General features: G+C 37.6%; 1 protein-coding gene across 1 annotated transcript in view; it reads left to right on the top strand.

The window, feature by feature from the left end:
- LOC136255904 (uncharacterized) overlaps positions 1-22,977 on the top strand; it is a 145,964-nt gene extending 122,987 nt beyond the window's left edge. Inside the window, exons 16-20 of the mRNA XM_066048805.1 lie at positions 10,655-10,972; positions 21,569-21,856; positions 21,917-22,234; positions 22,290-22,553; positions 22,616-22,977. Of these exons, the coding sequence (XP_065904877.1) occupies positions 10,655-10,972; positions 21,569-21,856; positions 21,917-22,234; positions 22,290-22,553; positions 22,616-22,797 (1,370 nt within the window). The 3' untranslated portion in view covers positions 22,798-22,977. The remainder of the gene's footprint in view (positions 1-10,654; positions 10,973-21,568; positions 21,857-21,916; positions 22,235-22,289; positions 22,554-22,615) is intronic.
- The last annotated feature ends 1,363 nt before the right edge of the window (positions 22,978-24,340 follow it).

Here is a 24,340-nt window from a genome sequence, read left to right as displayed (position 1 = left end):
GAGGTATGAAACTCTTATTTTGATCTTTGTCCGGGCTCATAGAGAGAAGAACTTTGCTTTGTATGTGGAAGTCTTGGAGAACCTGACACCTCTTTTCTCTGCACTGGATCATGTAAATTATGCAAGATGGTTGCCTGTCCACATTAGAGACATGAAGTGTTTTCCAAGTCCTATCAAAGATGAGTTTGAAAAGCAGTGCCATTGGGTTCTATCAAAGACCAACAACAGATTTTCAGCAATTCCAGTTGACCAAGCACATGAGCAAGAAAATGCCTACATAAAAGGCTCTGGCGGTTGTATTGGATTCACAGGAAATGCTGCTGCATTTAGACGATGGATGTTGTCAGGACCAGAGTTGGCAAGGTTGCAGAAACAATTTGAAGAACAGTACATGTATGGTGCTGACCCAGAACACTCAAGGAATTTCCAAAACCATAAGCAGGGTCTCTCAGCTCAGAAAACCTTTCAAAAGCAGGTTAATAGCCTCTTTAATACATTCATCAAAATGGGAAATCCTTTCCTAGATGATTTTCCAGAGCAAGTAACACTTGATAACCGTAACTGTGTAGATGATTCAGTCACAGCTGCCCTACATGCCTTAGAAGATACTGGTACCACACAGCATCATGACTTTGTAAAAAAAGTTATTGAAGGTCGCTCTGTGTCTATACATCAGCCAATCAAGAAAAACTCATTTGCACTTTTCAAAAGACCTCTGCCAAAAGCTATTTCTAAGCATGGAAAGAAGTTTAAAATGCTTCAGAATAATGTAGCACTGTTTGGCCAGTTGTACATCTCCATGCAAAGCCGTGATGGAGACTTAAAGGAGTTCTTTGCCCACGAGATTCAGTCCTTTCCCCCTGCTCTCTAAGATTTGGGAAAACTGCATTTATCAAACTCTAAGTCAGATTTGCTGAATTGCATTGGACAGTCAGGGCTATCTGATCCCCCTCAAACATATGAATGCACAGTGCTAGATGGTGCAGTTATTGTGCACTTTCTTCCCATCAATTTAGTGTGTAACTTTGAAGAGTATGCAGATCAGGTTTTTATCCCTTACTTGACTAAACAGTTACAAAATTCCATGAGAATAGACCTTGTGTGGGACACATACCTTCCAAGCAGTTTAAAGGAGTCTACAAGGGAAAAGAGAGGCAAGGGTGTTCGAAGAAAGGTATCTGGTCAAACTAAACTACCTGGCAATTGGGCAGATTTCCTACGTGACCCAAGGAACAAAAAGGAACTGTTCTCCTTCCTCACATCTAAAGTTGCTAAGTCCACTTTTCCACCCAACAAGGTTGTGTATGTGACATCTGATGAATCTGTAGTATCTGTGGGCCAAACCAACTCTGTGATGCCAGACTGCAACCATGAGGAAGCAGACACCAGAGTTGTTGTGCACATATCACATGCATTGGAGCAGGGACATAAGACAATTGCAGTACGTACCGTGGACACTGATGTTATTGTCATTCTTGCTGGTGTATTCTTCAAACTGGCAGCAACTAATCCTCTTGCTGATATCTGGGTTACCTTTGGTGCAGGCAAGAATTTCAGATTATATAGTATTAATGCCATCTGTACTTACCTTGGTGAGGAAAGAGCACGAGCACTACCAATATTTCATGCTATAACTGGCTGCGACACTACATCTGTATTCAGAGGCAAAGGCAAGAAATCGGCATGGCAAGCTTGGCAGGCATATGAAGAAGTCACTGAGAGATTTGAGTTTCTGGCTACCCACCCGTTTGAGCATTTAGATTCTGACTCAGAGCATTTCCAGAGAATTGAGAGGCTAATAGTTGTTCTATATAGTAAAACCTGCCACCTAATGTCTGTTAATGACGCAAGAGAAGAACTATTTTGTCATAAGAACAGAAAAATGGACATGATACCACCAACGCAAGATGCACTTCATCAACATGTTAAACGAGCAGTTTACCAAGCTGGAATATGGACTACCAGCACTCAAGTGTAGCAGATGACTCCATCTCCAGAAGATTTTGGGTGGTCAAAGGATCTGCTGTCACAGTCTTGGGTGCCAGTTTGGCTTACTATTCCAGAGGTATCTAAAGCATGCAGTGAGCTCATTAAATGTTTTTGCAAAGGAGAATGCACAGCATGCAATAGTGCAAAAGCTAATCTAGTCTGCTCACCACTTTGTAATTGTAAATGCAACAAACACAGAAGCGAAAATGAACAAACTACATGCTAACATTTATTTTTGTTATTTTGTACCATTGTGACAGTTATGTATGTATCTTAGTAACCTATTGTTACATCTATTATAGTATTCTAATGTCAATAATTTAGTATATTTGTTTTTTTCAAACTCCAACAGTGAAAAAAACGTTTTTCTGGCTAATAATGGCGGCCATCTTGTTATTCTCGGAGTAAACAAAAGAATTGCAGTGGGCTCCTAGGCTAATGTTAATAAGTACTTCATAAACTAGCTGTACAAAAAAATTGGTGCTTTTATCCACCCTGTAACAATAATTCCACTAAGCCACCTGACTAACTCTGGTGCACCCCCCTTTCCAAACCCTGGATCCACCCCTACATGTGAACCTATGATATTCACCATGATTTATGAGGCAATAAGTTTGAGCTATCCAATTTTTCTTACCTTCTTAATAGTTTTCCAAATATCATAAATTACCAAGTACCAAACATGTGTACACCATCCATAGACTAACCGTTGAACACTATATGTAATACAAGTAATAGTTGTAACATGGCCATGAGGGCATACATATCAGGCAAAGCCCGAATGCTCGTGTTACAGCTAATAATTATGTAACACTTGCTAAGCTGATAGCCCATGCAGGGCGATCAACCACCCAAGTCAATACGAATGCAACCACTGGATGTATTATATATGCACACCTAAAATTTTCGATTATGGATCAGCACCTAGTACGTTCTGGTTAGGTTCGGTTATAATAAACGGATATATCCTAGAGATATCACAAAGAATTTCCGTTATTTTATTTTTTATTATTTAATGGGCTTGTAGATGCCAAGGCAAGCTAACTTGCCAGGCTAGGCCGCAGGCCTTTGAAGGTGCCCATATCTAGATTGCTTCCAAAAATTATCCAAGCGCAGCTTGAAGGTTGCAACTGTTGGTGCTGAAATGATAAAGTCAGGTAAGGAGTTCCATAGATTGACTATTCTATTTGTAAAAAAGTTCTGCCTAACAAGTAATCTTGATCTTTCTTTAAAAAGCTTAAGAGAATGGCCCCTGGTGGTAGCAGTATTTAAAGTAAAAAATGTAGATGGGTCCAAGTCATAATGTCGTTTAAGTATCTTATATGTTTCAATCATATCACCCCTTTGACGTCTGCAATACAGCGAATAGAGATCCAGAATTTCAAGACGGCTTTCATACATCAAGTGGGCTAATCCGCGAAGGTGTTTAGTTGCACGTCTCTGAACCTTTTCAAGGGTGTCGATGTCTCTGGCCAAGTACGGACTCCAAGATTGCACACAATATTCCAAATGCGGTCGAACATACATCTTATACAGAAATATAAACATATCAGTAGAGTCAATTCTAAAAGATCGCCTAATAAGCCCAAGAACCTGTGTAGCCTTGACTGCAGCTTTTTGGCAGTGTAGAGATGGCTTGAGATCACTTGTGCACCATACTCCAAGTTATGCGAGTTTAATATTTTAATCAGTGCTATTGACTCGTTTATGGGAAAACTACGCAGTTCACTAAAGGCCTAGACAGGTAAGCTTGCTGGTAGAGTGGTTACTCAGTGCAGAGTGGTCGCTTCGTGATGGGGGCGTGTCCGTATTCAAAAACGTGCGGAAACGATCGAATGAATAAGCTATAGCACTAGTTTTCACCTTAGCCCAACGTTTTTCAACTTGTAGGATGGCGAGGATTACAAAACGCTTTCCGTTTGATTGCTTTTCATAGCGAAACCCAAGTCGTGCATTCTAATCATGCGAGTATTAATCGATCCCCACAATCGATTTCAGCATCAACGTCTATGTAATCACTGCCAGGTTGTAGCCCGATCTACATTATTATATTATATTATATTTATTACAGTACAGCAATCAAAAGATTATAACGCACAGGTGTGATCATAAAAGTTACTTAAGTTATTACAAAACTCATTAGGGGTAGAGGAATTAATTACATCAGCAGGGAGTTGGTTCCATAATTTGATGGTTGATGGGAAAAAGGAAAATTTGTATGCATCAATTAGAGTCATTGGTTGGTGATAGTAGCCACTCCTTAAACTTGAAAGTTTAGGCCAATGAAATTTGATTAGCAGTTTCGCGTCATCGCCCGCATGCTTTTGATACACCCGCATGGAATTTCATTATTGGTATTTCAGATTGAAATACTCTAATAGAGCAGTCACTTTTACTCTAATGGAGCAATGAGCTATACTCTAATGGAAAAATCACTTGTTATATGGATTAGTAATGTATTTTAGCTATTTAATGCAGGAGTAATAAAGGTAGACTCACTTTTTTTTGGCAGAAATCTTCATGTTTGGGATGTGTGTTGTGCCTTTTGGAAAATAATGAATAATGAATAATAACCGCCCGCCCGCATCAAATTTTCAAAAATCTGAGCGAGAAACTGGTAATCAAGTTTCATTGGCCTTAGGGGTAAGATCATTTGTAGGCACAATCAAATATCCGTTAATTATTTTGTAAAAAGTACTTAATTTAGCTTGGGTTCTTCTTGCCTGTAACAATGGTAGATTAAGAGAAGACAACATGTTAGTAACACTTGAATATCTTGAAAAGTCATTAAAGCAAAATCTAGCAGCAGTTCTCTGGATTGATTCTAGCTTGTTTACATTTCGTATATAGCCCGGCTAGCTGGGCTACAAACGAAATGTAGCCCGGGCGGCTCCTTTGATCTGAGGTGTGAAAGTGTTACATACATGAATATCATGGGTAATATCAATAAGTCCCCACTTTTGTTTGATCAATAAGTTTGTTTTAAATATCAACACGTTACCACATTAACAGTCCAATTGTTCACAATAAACGTTTATGTACCAGGGGCAGATCCAGGGGGGGAGCTTTGGGGGCTGAAGCCCCCCCTTCATATTTAGGCTTTACTTGATCAATATACTGAGTATTATAATGAAATTTTGTCTTGGCATAATTATATGATCACTAATAATACAAATACTCATAAAACCACCTTATAAACATCTTTCCAAGGTATTATCAGTGGATTTATGCTAAAGTTTATGCAACAAGGACCCGGATCAGCATTGGAGGTGTACAAGATCGAGATACTCTAATAGAGCAGTCAGCTAACTACTCTAATAGAACATTCACTGGAAACATGTAGTTGGTTCTGTTATGCCAAATCTGCCTACACCTATACATACAATGAAGTGCATTGGTCTGTTTAAAGGGCTTCATTCATCTACTTGTGTAGTTAATATGTATGACAATACTTAATTCAGGTACACAATTTCCATTGAAAATGCTCTCAGATTCAATCTTGTATTGTTCAAATTTCAAAATTTTCCACTTTCAACATTATTATTCTAACATGCACCTATTCAGTGTTGTGCAATTGTGAGAGGGGTGCATCATGTACTTGGCTGTCTGTACCTACCCAAACTTTTCCATTAGCAAAATGCTTTAGAGAGCCATACCTATAATCTAAAGGCAGTATATAAAATATCTACAGGCAGAAAATATTATGAATTTTATGTGGAAATGTGTCCAAATTGCAGTATTTTAGTGTCTATTTTTCAAAAATTTTCTGGGGGAGCATGCCCCCAGACCCCCCTAGTTCCAGCATGCTTTGCATGCTGGGAAGTGTACTTCGCACACCTCTACCCAAGAGATTAGTACCTTGAGTTAGCCCCCCCCCCCCCCCCCCCCCCCTTTTATAAATCCTAGATCCGCCCCTGTGTACAGTTGAATTCTCTTCAGGGTGACTGCTCTATTAGAGTATCTCGATCTCGCACTTGCTGCACCAAGTTGGATTTCGTGTTATAACTCCGTGGCTTTAAGTCTGATTCTTCTACACCATTGATGAGCCTTTCTAAGATGATTACTCCATCTGTACGACGATTTTCAAAGCATTACCCCAAGCGGTTTATCTGGTAGGCGTGGCAAGCAGTCGTTTTTTATTAGCTAATCTCGATTGCATAATTGTTACACACTGTTGGTTTTTTCGTTGTATCTTCCTGTTTTTTAGCTCGATTTATTTCAAACCACAAAAGGTTTGAGGTTCAATAGTTAACCTGTTCACCCACCGATTTTCAGCTTCTTCCCATACGCGGTTTACCCTGTAAGCATCATTAGAATACTGCTCAACCATCTGGGACCCCTATCATCACACTAGTATTAGTAAACTAGAAATGATTCAACACCGCGCTGCTCGTTTCGTTTTGAACAAACCCTGGCACAGATCTAACCAAAACCATGATAGCATCACAGACATGTCAACCAGTCTTGAATGGCCTACACTTCAAAACAGAAGAACAATTGCTAGACTCACCTTCCTATTCAAGATTGTCAGGAACTTACTAGCAATACCTGATCATTGCTTACCGTCACCAACTCCAGTGTCCTCCACCCGTGCTCAACATCCTCTCAAGCTAACTCAATTGCAAACAAGAGTTGATGTGTACAAATACTCCTTCCTCCCTCGAACAATTATTCAATGGAACTCCCTTCAAATTCCTAACATCGACAAAATAGATCTTGAAACATTTAAGAACACTGTAAGTAATATAATATAATGTGTGCTTGTAATGCTCATTAGCGTGTTGCCCCCTGTGGGCTTTGCTAATTAACAATAATAATAATAATAGTAGGCGTGACAACATATTGTTGTTATTTTTCGTGAATAATCGCTCATAACTCTTTGCCTGTTTATCGTATTCCAGCCAAAGTTGGTACCGAGATGCGCCTTTATATCCCCCTTCTGTGTGCCAAATTTCAAGGCAATCGGATGTGGCGTTCGCGTTTTATAGCAGTTTTTGTAAGTGTGCGACAAGAAAAAGAAAAATAAGAAGGAAAAAAACGAAGAAACTGAGCCAATTTTGAAGTCGCATATCTCGGGAACGCGCGAAGCGATTTCACTCAAATTCGGAAAGTGGAGTGCTGCAGTTGGAGGGCATGTCCACAGCAAAAATCGTCTTGTTTCATCCAGGAAGCACAGAGCTACGGCGGTGCGAAAATTACGTTTTCTTTCTTCCTGTCAATATACTCACGGGTGTTACGCGCCGGCTTCTTGGGCCGCACGACACACTACCGTGTGTCTTGATGTACCCTTGATGTTATGATGTTAATTCTGGTCAATGTTAATGATGATGCATATCATTACAAATGTAAGGAAAAATCGAATTCCTAATTCAGCCTGTCAATCTTATAGCTACATAACATTATCTTGTTCCTAGTGGCCAAAGAAGACAACATGTTCATACTGCCCTTATTGCACAATGAATTATCGATGGTCTATGCAGCAACACACAGTAGCACAGTTTTGTAGATTACCCCTTAGTCTTTTGGCATCTAGCTATTTTCCCATTCATTTTTGCATCTAATTGAATTTTTTTAGCTGGATATAAAGTATTTTGTCTAAACCATCCACTTTTATCAGTTCAGTAACTTCTTAGCAAAAGCTAGAAATAGATATTTCTATACACAGTAAGGATCTTGTTTAAACAAGATGACAATAAATAATTCCATTAATATTCCTTTTTCATGCACCAATGAATAATCTTATTCTGGTCATAAAATCATTATAGAATATCCTTCTCTGCTTCAATTTTGTCTGCTTGTTGTTGAATACTGTGGCTATCCAACGAAACACCAAAAATTGCCAATAAATCTACCATACGTTGGGTAAAAATTATTGATAATATTTTTTACATTTAAATCTATCACAATCCTAAGTGAATCATTCTATGATCACACAAAATGTTCTCAATTGGTCACTGAACGGTGGAGAACTAGTCCTGAAAATCTCATCATTATTGCTTAATTCATGTAGGAGATATAAAGCAATATGTGGGGTAGTGTAAAACGATTGCACAATACTTGGATGGATTACCAGTGTGACTAATCTTGCTTCAGAGGTATAATGAAACGTGGACTTTGCCTAGTAGTGCAAAGCATTACAGGCCAGGTTTTCCGCCTACTGTAATGTTAATTTCAACATCATGTTCCATCACTGCCATGCTAAACTGTCAAATTTTTTTCTGTTATGAAGTGGTTGACTTTTAAAACACATGCAGTAAATGTTATAAGTGCTGGTTGACACTTGATCACTTCGTATGTTACTCTTCAGTATACTACCATATGACTCATTATGTATGATTAATCCCTATACTGCATGCATGTTGCTAGAATCAAGGTCGGGTATTTTCCCCACATTCTTCATGTTTTAGTATTCCCTGTATTCCGACAGGCTTTAAGCCTTCTCACAGGTCCCTAGTGGGATAGCATTCACAGAATTAAAAAAACACACAACAAATGAATTAAAAGTTAATCATTGGAGTTACCGTGTTTCTTAACTACACTGCAACCATTGATTTTGCGGCATTTTTAATCCTTGTAAGTTACACCTTTATTTTACAGCTCTATGGCATTGACATGGATTAGAATACAGATTATACATGTAGGTACAGTATTACAAATGTTTAAATGCAGAGAGTAATACACATTAGCCATTTTTTACAGAGTTACAACAGTAATCAACTCAAGCTATAGTCAGTTTACATTCACCTGGGCTCCACCAAATACAGTCATATTGAAGTTATGAACATTTGTTCACTCTCGTTGTTTTAAAAGACGGATGCGTAATCTCAGACACTGAACTAGCCTGGTCTGTCTGCACTGACGTACGTAAAGAAGGATTTTCTTGAGGACGAAGAATGGAAAGACATTTGTAAAGGAGTTAGCCATACCCAACTAACTGTTCTTGAAGTTTTGACATACCAAGTAGCTACCCAATTGTGACTCATAGCCTAACTCGCCCATGCAGTAAAAATTCAACTTGTTCATGCTGTCACAAGGTTAGATGTCACTCTAGGCACTTTACTATGATCTGCAACTGTGGTCAAGGCCAGTTTTCAATTTTAACAGTTAGCTTTCATACAAAATTCCCCTTGACTATTGATCTGGTTCTGCATTATTATTTTCATGTGCTGCTTTCTTGTGGTGCTTTGGCCATGCATTTTGATCAGTGTTAACATTGGCTTACTGTAAAAAGCATGTTTTTTGTTGTGAAAATTAAATGCTTGTGTACCTGATCCTAAATGTATTAAAGCCTCATAACTCACTTGTTTTCACCTGTATCAAAGCACTGTTTTGATAACAGTTTTCAGTTCTCTTCAAAGCACTCCTTAAGGTTTGGGTAGTTGTACCAAGAGATAACAACAAATTAAGTGAATGCAAACATGCTATGCAATATAGTAGAATTGTAATTGGATTTAATTGTTATATGTATACAAGAAAGGTTAATGGTAATAATACCAGTACTGCATGTGCCAGAGTTTTAATTGCAATTTTATTGTTTGGTCAAGGTGAAACTTTTATATTGCTCAATGTGATAAATGTGGTTGCTAGGTGTATTGGCTTCTGACACTACATCTCTTGAAATATCAAAATTAAAAATTATTATACAGAACTATAAGGTACTGAATCTATACCCTGTAATGACTTAAAGTAAAGTTAGTGTTTCATTTATGGTTAGCATTCAGTAATTTCCAAAAGTGTTTTCTCAATTGTAAGTATGTCATACAGTACTATTGTAGGGACCATAAAGGTGTGGGAGTGGCCCATGAAAAACATCACCCAGCAACCAGCCTCACTTTTCTGTGACGACAATGAAGCAGTATTGGTTAGGTAAAACTAAACCCAAAGAAGTCTTCAGATCAACCTGAAACACTTGCAAAAGTTACATAATTACGGAATTTAAAAAAAAATTATTTTACAGAATTTTCTACTGATAACTGACTGATGCCTTCATACAAGCGTAACTCGATAGTGCCTTTTTGCATACTGCAGTGCATACAATGCATTCTTTATGGAATTACCAGTGTCCTTCTTGTGTCCCATTCATCTTTGCTGACAGCAAAAAGTATCGATTCGGTGGTAGCATGTGATGGCTTTCCTACATAACAGAAATACTCCGTATTTTTGATTGTGGCTACTTTGATTGCAGAGGTGCTTTTCAAACAGTTCTTGATTCATAATAAAGTGAAACAGGTTGAACATATCTGACAACGAAGCATAATGGATGCTTCACTTTTCAGACAATAATTGATTGCTGGTGCAGCGCCATGTCTTTCTTTTGATACAGTATGCGTGGGTCAACCAGTCATAATAATTCTATTTTACAAAAAGTTAACAACCAAGTACACAAAATTCGGAATTTCAATTAGAGTAGGGACCATAGCACATCCATAAAAGTACTGAAACAAGCTGGAGCAGTGCACGATATTAAATCACAGTAAAACAATAAGAAGTGGTGTATCCCTACTGTGCTCAAGATACCATAATGGAAATGCACAGTAGGGATATAACACTTTACTGTGATTTAATATCATAGACTACTCCAGCTTGTTTCAGTGCTCTTTATTGATGTGCTATGGTCCCTACTCTAGTTGAAAATTCATTATTTTTTGTGTACATGTCTGTACAGGCCCACCAACTATTGTACACATTACTGATGATTCAGTTGTATTTGAAGGGAACAAAACAACTTTGATGTGTAATGCTACTAATGATGAAGATGCTGTTAATCCTCTAACCATTGCCTGGTATAATTCTGAAGGAGAAAAAGTTGAGTCAAATGATGAACACATTCTAGCACTTAGTACAACTGATCCAGTTACTGGTCAGGTACAGTCTGTGTTATTGTTTGATCCAGTTAACCACACTGATGGTGGAGAATACACATGTCATGCCTTCAATGATAATGATTGCTATACTGAAGATAAAACCATCTTGACTGTTAAATGTAAGTGTATATACAAGATCATTTATAATTTATGAACGTGTGACTATTCTATTAAAATGTTGTACATGACAGTTGTTTTACTGTTCAGGGATGGATCCAAGGGTTATCGCAAGGGAAGGGGTAGTAGAATATATTGTGTTTTTGAAGTTTCATGAATGCAGTAATCAAGAGTTGAATAGGGATCAGTGACAGTCATGATAGTTCAGTTATACACCTACAGAATAGCATACAAAGGACAATGTGTATTTCATTTGCAAACATAATCCTAGGATAAACAGGATGGTGCTGCATTTACAAGTTTTCATATTCAGCATCTGTACTTAATATAACAGTAATCAAAAAAAATTAATGTTGCATGGAGGTGACTGCTCTATTAGAATATTTCACTGACTACTCTATTAGAGTATCTCGATCTATTATCTTTTTTTGAGAGAGAGAGAGGGGGTGGTGATGGTGCACTTGCTCAATTAAAAATATTTTGATCTCACTGCTGATCTCAAGTGAGCCTCTGGTGCAGGTATATTGTGGTCACTTTCCTCTATGATACATTTGACAACTATAAGGAGTCAGCAACTGTTTTGACATCTCATTCTGAATTTATCTCATGAAAAATTCCTGTATTTATATTTATTTGGCCTTGTGGTCAAACTTTATTCCTTGTTTCTTTTCAACTGTTCCACCCATACTACTTTAAAAACTCAGTAATGCTGTAATTGATCACTTCTTGTTCATAGTAAGTGCTATTATTTTGATTTAGAGTATTGTCTTCAAGAGTGAATAATAAATAAGGACCACTCATCAACATCAAATTAAGACAATGGTTGACAAGAAACGATGAATCTACTTTGCCTGGCCTTATTTCTATTATAGTATGCTCAGACATATCAATTTGTAGCTTGTATTATTTAATAACTAAATTTATTCTAATTTTGTACTGAGCTGACAAATCAATTTAGCGGTCATGGGTTATGTAGTCAAGAAAGCTGGTGTACCGTGTTATTCAAGCATACATATGTAGCTCCAGTATTATGGTGAAAATGTTCTACACCACCAGTATTTGCATTATGCTTTCCCTATATATGTACCCTCAAAGTTAATTAATTATCAATTATAAAGTTGCCACACTTGCAAAAATCACTATCAAAATATGTGACCAGATTTGTGAAAACCCAACACAATTATGCATTTTAGTGAAGTGAATTAGCTATAAAATTGTGCGTTTTAGTGATGAAAGCACCAAATTTGGCACAGAGGTAGAGGATCACCTCACAAATAAATCTGGATATTGGGCCTATGCAGACCATGCCTCCTTTGATAGGTTCCGCCCACTCAACCACACTAACAAAATACTAATGTTTAACTGCACAATAAACAAAGAAAGTGACAAACTGAACATGAATTCTCTAACATGTGATATAGAATTACACTAATTTACCTATTTTGGTATAGTAATATGGCCAGAATGTACCCTGCGTGTAGCATTTCTACCGAGAACATTTTTTCTAGTATAACTTAGTATGAACAACTACATTATTAGACTCTCATCAGTTGTGAACTCATTTGATGTTTTATGCAATCATGTATAGGTGCTCTCATATACTGTACTTGAATTCATTTAAGGGTAGGAAAACATACTTTACATACTAGGGAATGTCTATTCAACTATAATTGCTATCTCCTATATAACATCCTGTATTATGTAGAAGTATCTGTACATATGGTCAAGGTAAACTTCGCAGTAATGCATTAGACTATAAGAAAACCATTGCATGTATATGTATAGCTATACATGTAGTGATAAACATAGTTATCTGGTTAATAAGACCATTGGAAGCCTCACTCATTTTTAGATATATCACTAACCACTAAAACAATGAAAAAGCAATACAACAATATGATGAACCTTGTTTCATACATGAAATCTACAGTTTACAATTACTATAGATTCTGTAGTTTACATATTAATAGTCTAATACCACACCTGTTTCACTGCCATACAAAAGTCCCTCTGACAGTGACCCCCCCATACATGGCCTCCCTGATAAGTAGTTCTCTCTGTTGTTCTAAAGCAGCCTTGGTTGGTGAGATCTGCAGCTCCCTTTGTGAAAATTTTTCGTCATAATGCAGGCTTTGTCCATGTCTCTGCATTTGCTAGTCCTGTCATACAGCAGGATGAAAAACCTCTGAAGAATGTGTGTACCATGTTCCATTGGATCATTTGGTGTATGATACAATAGTAGTTGTGAGCTCTGGCATTGCATTTCAGGTATTCCGTACTGACCATACCCAAAAAATCCGGAATCAGTGCCACAATCTGAATTTGAACAGCCAGGCAATGGATAATGCTTCAGGGTTTGTGTCTTAACATGGGTGTTTAAGATTGGGACCTTCAAGTATCATGCTTACTAAGGCTTACAGAAGGGGAAACAGATTATTTCTGACAATCAACTGCATGTAACTCCCAAAACAATTTAACTTTCCAAAATATATGGCCAGTTTAGTGTGCAACATAACTTTTCAGACGTGTCCTGTCAAACTGTCAGGGTATTGTGAAACTTGAGTGGACATCAATCAATTTGACCTGACATTTTAACTTTTATGGTTTCTCTTTTCCTGTGTTTCTACCACTTAGATGTTTGTTTCAAACATTGGGGCCACCAATGTACTGTAGAACTGATTACTTATCAAACACTCACTGATACTGATAGTACAGCATCTTAAAGGTATTTAAGGGTAGCCACTGGAAGGGCTTCTATAGAGTCAAATGGGTATTTGTAGGAAAGGAGTCATAAGGACTTCAGTCAATGCCTTCTATACTTGCCTTGGAATAATATTATGGTCAAACTTTGCATGCTTTTGCTGTCATGGCTTAGAATATAATTTTATAGTGGCTCTATCCCTAATATGAATAGATGTACTGATGCCTCATTCATTCTATGTACTGGTTGTACAGGTGATCATGAATACCACAAGTAAAAGTACTACTGGCAATTAGGTTATAAATACATTTTACCACTGCAGTGCAGGTGACTGATACAAGTAGGCCGGCACAACATAGTACACTGTTAACCTCAGAGTAACTTTGGCATGCCTTTGTGGTCACAACAAACCAAAAGAAATAATTTAGTTACATTTCAATACAATCATGTCTGGCCTCCCTCCTAGCCTAATACTAACACTATAAACTTTGAAAGGACATTATTTCTGGACAAATTCAATTATGGCCTGACACCTGGTGTAATTGATCAGAAATTATCTGGTGTCTGGATGCTATTTCGCACACTGCCAGTTATGATAAATTTTTGATACATGTGCATGGTCATTGTTTTGGCTGGTAACTAGCTACATTTGATGCAAAACAAATATATCTAGCGAACATAATATTGTATGAAAGGAAACAGTAAGTAAAAATTATTAATATTTTGGACCTTTATAATGTAATTCACTGCCACAGTAGCTACCTGTATAGTGTCTTCAGATCTGTTTATTGATGTAAGAGCTCAGAAGAAAGGAGAGATATCTTAGGAAAATATCAGCACTGGTGAAGGCTGATGCCAAAGCCTGAGTTGGATAGTGACAATAATACCATTAACCTTGAAAGAGCACTTAAAGATTGTACAAAACTGGTCAAATGCTTGAGAAAGGTAAACTTTTTTCAGGGGTTTATCTTCTTAACCCTTACTGCTATACAGGCCAATATTTAGAGGGAATTTAGTGACCTCGGACAAACTGCCCTCTGTTAAAATTTACTAGTACATTACACGAAGTACTATAATAGAACAATCAAATATTTAGATTTAATAGTCAGTTATTCTCAACACTATTTAATTAAACAAAAATTGCTGAAATATCACCATATTAAAGTATTTAACCAGTCAAATGTAAAACTTTTGCTACAGAACATGTCCCCACACTCACTAGCTTTTGCATGCTTCCCATGCAAAATGTGTTTCAGAAACATACACTGTACACCAAACAGAAAAGGGTCCTGCTATGAATCCTGACTAGGGCCTTTGCTAGCCTTAGTATACATGATAATTGAAGGCCCAATCTTAAAGACTAATGTGAAGACACAAACACTGTAACATCATCCATTGCCCAGCTATACATATTAAAATTCAGGCTGTGATGTTTCCAGCTTTGTTGGAAAAAAGCATGGAATACCTGAAAATGCACTGCCAGAGCTCACAACTGCACTGTTAATATTGCATCATACATCAAGTGAACCACTGGAACATGTTACACTCATTATTCAGAGGTTTGTCATCCTGTTATATGGCAGGATGACCAGTAAATGTGCAGACTATGGTTCATACAGGTCAGCTTTTGTCCATATCCAGCCCCAATTGGTGGTTCAGGAACTGCTTACAGTGGCCACCCACATACATGGCCTCCCTGACTCTCTCTGTTGTTCTAGAGTGGCCTTGATTGGTGAGATATGCAGGTCTCTTTATGAAAAACATTTTTTTGTCAATGTGCAAGTCTGCTATGTACGAGGATGAGCTTGAATACATAATATTGTGTTTGAACACAAACTTTGAAACCTGAAGATAACATAATAGCCAAGTGTGTACCTAGCTACAGAGTCCATGTATTAACCGCATTGTCTATGTAGGTAATTACAAACTATACAACAATTTGAATTCATATACAGTACCAGTACGTAATAAGACAGGGCTCATAATACTTACTCAAAAAGTCATGGTTTTGGTGGTATATTTAAAAGTGGGTGGGGCTTCCAATGGCCTTACAAACCAGATAGCTACGTTTATCATGGATGCAATGGTTTTCTTATAATCTAACACACTACTGCAATGTTTATCTTGACCTATACATACAATACATGTAAATAATACGGGATGTCATATAGGGGATGGTTGAATAGATATGCGACTGAATTTGCAAAGGGTACCTTTTCCATTTTACATACCAGCAAACAAAATCTAATCCAAAACAGCCAGCTGTAAAAAAAGTGTGCGGCCCTCAAAAAGGCTATGGTGAATAAAGATGTGAAATCCAAGGTGGCGGCCAAGAAATGGCTGTGATGGTAGGTTAATGGTAAAAATTTTAATAACAACAATTCAGGTGAATTTTTGTGCCGCTTGGTCTTGGCAAAAAATTCATCTAAATTGCCGTTATTACAATTTTTACCATTAACCTACCATCACAGCCATTTCTTGGCCGCCACCTTGGATTTCACATCTTTTTTCACCATAGCCTTTTTGAGGGCCGCACACTTTTTTACAGCTGGCTGTTTTGGATTAGATTTCACTTCTTTTTGTATTTGTATACCCCAAAGCCGGCCTATCCGGCCATAGGCCGGCTTTGGGACTTTTTTAACCTGTCGTTTTTTCTTTTCCACAGGAAGAAGAAAAGATGAAGCAGATGTACTTTAAATATTTCTGATTTTATCAGTAAATGTACAAATTATATATATAATACATATATTTATTACAGAACTCTCCATGGTGGTTTCTTTGTAACTGAACACTCTACAAAGTGACTTCTTCTTGCTGCTCTCTCTATAGGGTGAATTGTTTGTAGCTGAACAATATACAAGTAACTTCTTCTAGCTGATCTCTCTACAGGGTGGTTTGTTTGTAGCTGAATTCTGTGCAGGTGATTTGATTGCAGCTGAGCTCTTTACAGAATGGTTTCTTTGTAGCTGAACTCTCTACAAGGTAACTTCTTCTAACTGATCTTTCTACAGGGCAATTTGTTTGTGGCGGAATTTTCTACAGGGTGATTTCTTTGCAGCTGAACTCTCTACATGGTGGTTTCTTTGTAACTGAACTCTCTACAAGGTAATTTCTTCTAGCTGATCTCTCTACAGGGAGATTTGTTTGTAGCTGAACTCTTTACATGATGGTTTCTTTGTAGCTGAACTCTCTACAAGGTAACTTCTTCTGGCTGATCTCTCTACAGAGAGATTTGTTTGTAGCTGAACTCTCTACAGTTGATTTGTTTGCAGCTGAACTCTCTACATGATGGTTTCTTTGTAGCTGAACTCTCCACAAGGTAACTTCTTCTAGCTGATCTTTCTACAGGGTGATTTGTTTGTAGCTGAACTCTCTACAAGGAAACTTCTTCTAGCTGATCTCTCTACGGGGAGATTTGTTTGTAGCTGAACTCTATACAGGTGATTTGTTTGCAGCTGAACTCTCTACATGATGGTTCTTTGTAGCTGAACTCTCTACAAGATGACTTCTTCTAGCTGACCTTTCTACAGGGAGATTTGTTTGTAGCTGAACTCTCTACAGGTGATTTGTTTGCACCTTAACTCTCTACATGATGGTTTCTTTGTAGCTGAACTCTCCACAAGGTAACTTCTTCTAGCTGATCTCTCTACAGGGAGATTTGTTTGTAGATGAACTCTATACAGGTGATTTGTTTGCAGCTGAACTCTCTACATGATGGTTCTTTGTAGCTGAACTCTCTACAAGGTGACTTCTTCTAGCTGACCTTTCTACAGGAAGATTTGTTGGTAGCTGAACTCTCTACAGGTGATTTGTTTGCACCTTAACTCTCTACGTGATGGTTTCTTTGTAGCTGAACTCTCCACAAGGTAACTTCTTCTAGCTGATCTCTCTACAGGGAGATTTGTTTGTAGCTGAACTCTATACAGGTGATTTGTTTGCAGCTGAACTCTCTACATGATGGTTCTTTGTAGCTGAACTCTCTACAAGGTGACTTCTTCTAGCTGACCTTTCTACAGGGAGATTTGTTTGTAGCTGAACTCTCTACAGGTGATTTGTTTGCAGCTGAACTCTCTACATGATGGTTTCTTTGTAGCTGAACTCTCTACAAGGTAACTGATGTCTCTACAAGGTTACTAGTTTGTAGCTGAACTCTCTACATGGTGGTTTCTTTGTAACTGAACTCTCTACAGGGTGACTTCTTTTAGCTGATCTTTCTAGAGGGTGATTTGTTTGTAGCTGAACTCTCTACAGGTGATTTGTTTGCAGCTGAACTCTCTACATGATGGTTTCTTTGTAGCTGAACTCTCTACAAGGTAACTTCTTCTAGCTGATCTCTATACAGGGAGATTTGTTTGTAGCTGACCTCTCTACAGGGTGATTTTTTTTGTAGCTGAACTTTCTACATACAAAGTGACTTGTTCTAGCTGGTCTCTCTACAGGATGACTTGTTTCTAGCTGATCTCTCTGCAGGGTGACTTGTTTCTAGCTGAACTCTACCGGGTGATCTGTTCGTAGCTGAACTCTCTACAGGATGATTTGTTTACAGCTGAACTATCTACATGGTGGTTTCTTTGCAGCTGAATTCTCTACAAGGTGACTTCTTCTAGCTGAACTCTCTATAGGGTGATCTTCTCGTAGCTGAACTCTCTGCAGGGTGATTTGTTTGCAGCTGAACTTTCTACATGATGGTTTGTTCATAACTGAACACTCTACAAGGTAACCTCTTCTAGCTTATCTCTTTACAGGATAACTTGTTTCTAGCTGAACTCTCTACATGGTGATTTGTTGGTAGCTAAACTCTCTACAATTCGATTTGTTTGCAGCTGAACTCTCTACATGGTGGTTTCTTTGTAGCTGAACTCTCTACAAGGTAGCTTCTTCTAGCTGATCTCTCTACAGGATGACTTGTTTCTAGCCGAACTCTCTACAGGGTGATCCTTTCGTAGCTGAACTCTCTACAGGGTGATTTGTTTACAGCTGAAGTCTCTACATGATGGTTTGTTTGCAGCTGAACTCTCTACAAGGTAACTTCTTCTAGTTGATTTCTCTACAGGGTGACTTGTTTCTAGCTGATCTCTCTACAGGGTGATTTATTTGTAGCTGAACTCTGTACAGTTTGATTTGTTTGCAGTTTAACTTTCTACATGGTTGTTTCTTTGTAGCTGAACTCTCTACAAGGTAACTTCTTCTAGCTGATCTCTCTACAGGATGACTTGTTTCTAGCTGAACTCTCGACAGGATGATCTGTTCATAGCTGAATTCTCTACATGGTAGTTTCTTTGTAGCTAAACTCTTTACAAGGTGACTTCTTCTAGCTGATCTCTCTATAGGGTGATTTGTTTGTAGCTGAACTATCTGTAGGGTGATTTGAACTCTCTACAAGGTGATGTTTTCTAGTTGATCTCTCTACTCAGTCTGGATGACTTGTTTCTAGCTGAACTCTCTACAGTGTGATCTGTTAAGTTTCTACCTGATCTCTCTATAGAGTTATATCTTGTTTGTATAGCTGAACTCTTTTACATGGTGGTTTTTTGATTGGTTGCTGAACTCTCTCTCCACGGTGACTTGTTTGTACTACAGAATGACTTGTTTGTAGCTGAACTCTCTACAGAGTGACTTACTTGTAGCTGAACATTGCATAAAGTAACTTGTTTGTAGCTGATCTAGATGAACTCTCTACTAGGTAGCTTTTTTTGTAGCTGAACCCTTTACGCAGTGACTTGTTTGTAGCTGAATTCTCTACAGAGTGACTTGTTGTAGCTGAACTCTCTACAAGGTGACTTGTTTATAGTTCAATTCTCTTCAGTGTGACTTATAATGTTCTGAATCTCTACAGCAACATATTTGTAGCTAAACTCTCTACAGGATGACTTGCTTGTTGCTGAATTGTCTATAAGATTAACTGTTTGTAGCTGAACTCCCTACAGAATAACTTGCAATGCCAAAGAAATTCTATAATGGAGTAAGTTATAAACGTAGCTGAATGCTTTATTAGGGTGACTGTTCTATTAGAGTATCTCGATCTCGCATATGCTACACGTAGTTGGCTTTGGAATCATAACTCAGTGGTTTGTAATCCGATTCTTCTGTACTACTGCAAGGACTTTCTATGATAATTATTCCAGCTACACACCGATTTTCAGCTCACTGTTCTAAGCGGTTTGGCTGGTAGGCGTGAAAACTAATAGTTTTTTTATTCATAAAAGTCGATCGCGTAATTGTGACATAGGTTGGGTTTTGTGTCATATCTCGATGGCCTTTAACTGGATTCCTTTCAAACCACAAAAAGGCACTCCTACGATAGTTACTCCATCTACATAGCAATTTTCAGCTCATACCTTCAAGCGGTTTACCCTGTGGGCGTGACAGACCTTCGACCTTATTTTACGCAGATAATCGGTCATAACTCGGTGAATGTTCATCGGATTCCTACCAAACTTGGTACTGAGATTCGCCTTAATGAGCCCTTTAAGTGTGCCAAATTTCAGCCCGATCCAAGTACGCATTCGTGTTTTATTGCGGATTTTGCAAAGTGTGCGAAAAGAAGAAGAAGTAGAACTAGAAGAAAAAAACGAAGAAAAAAAACCCAAACTTTGGCCGCTCGTATCTCGGAAATGGCTGGAGCGATTTTCTTCAAATTTGGTATGTGGACTCCCCTACCTCGCCGACATTTCTGTAGCAACTTTGGTTTTAATAGGATAAGGAATCACGGAGCTACAAGGGTGTGAAAATCGCGTTTACTTTCTTCCTGTAAATATACTCACGGTGTGGCGCGCCAGCTACTTGGGCCGCACGACACACTACCTTGTGTCTTGATATTGTAACACTTGACTTCTTATACTAATTAACTTCCTCTTAGTTTCATACTACATCCAGCTACTTTAACTGTACTCATGGAATATTTCAGGCAATTATATGCAATAATAGTTATGAAGCTTCAAAGTTCAAAAATTTGCGTGTGTGAACAAAGGCACCTTTTTGCTAATCTGGTCACATAATTATTTCCTAGGATGTACAGTATGTGTTCTTACCTTTACCACTTCTAAAGTATATGAGAGCATCTACACGATTGCATAAAACATCAATGAGTTCACAACTTATGAGAGTCTAATAATGTAGTCATTCATAGTTATACTGTTGCAACTGTGTTCTCGGTAGAAATACTACACACAGAGTGTGTTTTGGCCATGTCTGCTATACCAAAGTAGGTAAATTTGTGTAATTCACATAATTAAGTGCTTATGTAGCAGGTCACATAATTATGTAGAGGAAGTTGAAAATGTGCTGGTGTATGCATTTACACAAGCAATTCAAATTTTTTTTTTGTTAGTTGATTATAGGCACCGGCCGATTATGCCGGCATAATTTAAAGCATAATAGGTGACCAAAAGCATGAAGCATAATGCCAGCATAGTAGGGACGATGTTTGAAAAATTAATTAAATGTGCAATACGCGCACCTGAAAGAAAGCAAATATTCACTGCCAATAGTATTATTAGTGCATTTGATATTTAAAAACACGTAATATAACTTATTAAACCGTTTCTTTGTTGGTTAATCACACTTTGCAGAAATAAGATCGAGATACTCTAATAGAGCAGTCACTTACTCTAATAGAGCAGTCAGGAAAGGCTGATATACTCTAATAAAGCAGTCAGTTCTAAAGCATAATCTTGATTATGAAAGCATAATTTTGAGCATAATAGGCTTAATTTTTGAGCAATGCTCAAAAGCGTAATAGGTAAAATTTTGGGCATAATAGGCCGGTGCCTAGTTGATTAGAGATAAATAAAGAAATATGATTATTATAATTATGTACACTGTACAGATGTAGATGCTGTCTTAGTATGTCTCAGAAGATCATAAATATGATAATCACAGTTTATCTTGTTTTTAGCTCTTCCAGTTATAATCGAGCAGCCATTATTTAATATATGCAAAATAAACAGCAAATCATGTGAGTTGAAATGTTTTGCCACTGGTATTGGCCATATTCAGTATAAATGGGAGAAGTACCAGTCATCTAGTAATAGCTGGAGAACACCTTCCCACAGAGCTGTGAATATCACTTCACCTACACTGATAGTTAGTGGGATTACAGAAGAAGATGAAGGTGACTATCGTTGTATTGCTCAAAATCATGATGGTAGAGTAGTCTCCAATAGTGCAGCATTCACTGTATATGGTAAGTTGTTGTTGCCTTTTCTAAGTAAAAACTATTGCTTCTCTAATATTATAATTATAGGTCCACCAGTCATCAACTTCATCATCAATAATACAATTACATTTGAAGGCAATAAAGTTAATTTGATATGTAATGCAACCAATGATGTTGATGCCATCAATCCATTGAGTATAGATTGGTACAATTCTGAAGGTGTAAAACTTCAAGCAGATAACATGCGTATTATAGTTTACAACACAACTGATCCTGTTACTGGTCAGGTACTATCAGTGTTATTGTTCGATAGAGTTAACCACACTGATAGTGGAGAATACACATGTCATGCCTTCAATGATAATGATTGCTACACTGAGGCTAAGACTAACCTAACTATTGAATGTGAGCTCAATGTTGATCATATAGTGTAACTGTTGATTGTTTTGTTTCTTATTAGATGCACCGATTATTTCCATTGATCCGCCACCACCTTATATAACTGATGTTGGGGGTTTTTTACTGTTGTTATGCAGCGCTAAAGGATTACCCATTCCTACAGTGCAGTGGTACAAGGGTTCCAGTCCTATTGGTGATCTATCTGATAAAATATATTATGTCCCAACCGTTTCTCCACACACTACAGTGTACACTTGTGTCTCAAGAAACAAGGCTGGTGGTGAGATCCGCACAGTTAAAGCTAATATAACTGTCATTGTCCAATGTAAGAAACATTTGTTTATTAGCACTATTCTCAGTTTTGTGTTCATTATTTTTAATATTTAGCACCACCTCCACCATGTCCATCCATAGCACCTCCAGAAAATGGATCACTATTCTTTTTTAATGAGAGAAAAAATGCTGTGTTTTACTGTGATACTTGTTATGATATTAAAGGGTCACGTATTTTAATATGTACAGATGGTCAATGGAACCTGCCTCCACCGAAGTGTGTGAAAGTGTGTTAGTTTGGCTCACAACATTTGTAAACTGCGCAAAATAAGACAATTGTAGTTGCTAGTTATATAGTTAGAACTTTTTAGCTTTCTGAGTGTCTAGTATAGGCTAGGTTTATGACATTGATTAATGCACTGCATATTTTAGATTGTTTGGATATATGCACTTTACATTAGTTTTCAAATAGATTAGATTTTTTGTCAAAAGTTTGTCAAGTATTCCATTATGTATTTGAACATAGATCAGAGATTCTACAGCTACATGCTACCAGGAGCTTAAAAGTACTGAAGATGCCTTACGGCACTTATAAGCACTGGATGCTACAGTATGGTTATTTACAGGCTCATAATATTTTTTCTGTAAATCAAGTCACTTGCTGCATTGAAAAAAGTTTTGGCATTAAGTTTCTGACTTCCTGCTACACAATCTTCTTGCGACACAAGTAACCTTCTTTCAGGTTCCTGGTGGAATATTGTAATTATTGAGCAATAAATTTCATGTACATGTTTAGACTAAAATGAGTACACACTAGCACCAGTTGCTTTGCTTGTGTAATAATATGTGATAAAATTTCTGCCTAAAAATCATAAGCAATGTACAATTTTTTCAAGTAGTACAGTAGGAAGGATGCTTAGTAAAGTATGTACATACATACAGTAGCTACACTTTATAATAAATATGTGACCGGATTTCACATAACAAGGCTTCCACACACACAAAATCAAACTTACGATTTTACCAGAAATGGATTGCTGGTCTAATACACTATCATATTTCACACTGTACTTCCTTCAGCACTGACAAGTCTGGTTTCTGTAGCAGCTTTCTTCCGACCCTGTCAAAGCCACGACTGTGAGATTGGCACCATTAAATGGCCATGGCTTTGTGATAATGGTGTGTAGTGAGCTGGGACTTCACAGAGAGGTCGCCAATAGTGTTCTCAGTCAATTTGGAGTAATTTGAGGGGCATGGAGGGCCATGGAGAGCCCAAACTTGGCCTCTGGATTCCAATCGTCTTCTTACTTCATTTTATACCCGTATATTAAGACCACCGTCCACTCCCACCCTATTACTACCACCCTATTACTACCACCCTATTACTACCACCCTATTACTACCACCTGTGATATTATTACCCGCTCGAAAAAAGCTGCTCAAAACAGGGCAAATTTTGGGTATCAGAAATGTATACACCCACTCAGTGATAGCTAGTGAACAGATGAACAATTGGTGCAAAGTTTGTTTGCACAGCTGTAGGCACTGGGAAGTTATTACACAATGATTCTTTAAAATCGCCATATCTCCTAACAAAGCTTTGTGCGTCGAAGCCTTGTTTTGTCAAATTCAGTCACATATAAGCTAATACCATAAGTCCAGCTCTATAGCCTTCATTACTTTTAAATTATTTGATAGTTAATTGTGTTGGCTGACAAATTATAGTGTCTAAAGCAATACTCATTAGCAGTAATTACTTGTTCAAGCTCTTATTTAACAACAGAATTTTTGTGATTTATGCTACCAAATTGACCACTATCTTAAATGTGATGCAAGTAG

The sequence above is a fragment of the Dysidea avara genome, chromosome 5, assembly GCF_963678975.1.
Source record: "Dysidea avara chromosome 5, odDysAvar1.4, whole genome shotgun sequence".
Taxonomy (NCBI): Eukaryota; Metazoa; Porifera; class Demospongiae; order Dictyoceratida; family Dysideidae; genus Dysidea; species Dysidea avara.
This window is presented reverse-complemented; position numbering and strand designations above follow the sequence as displayed.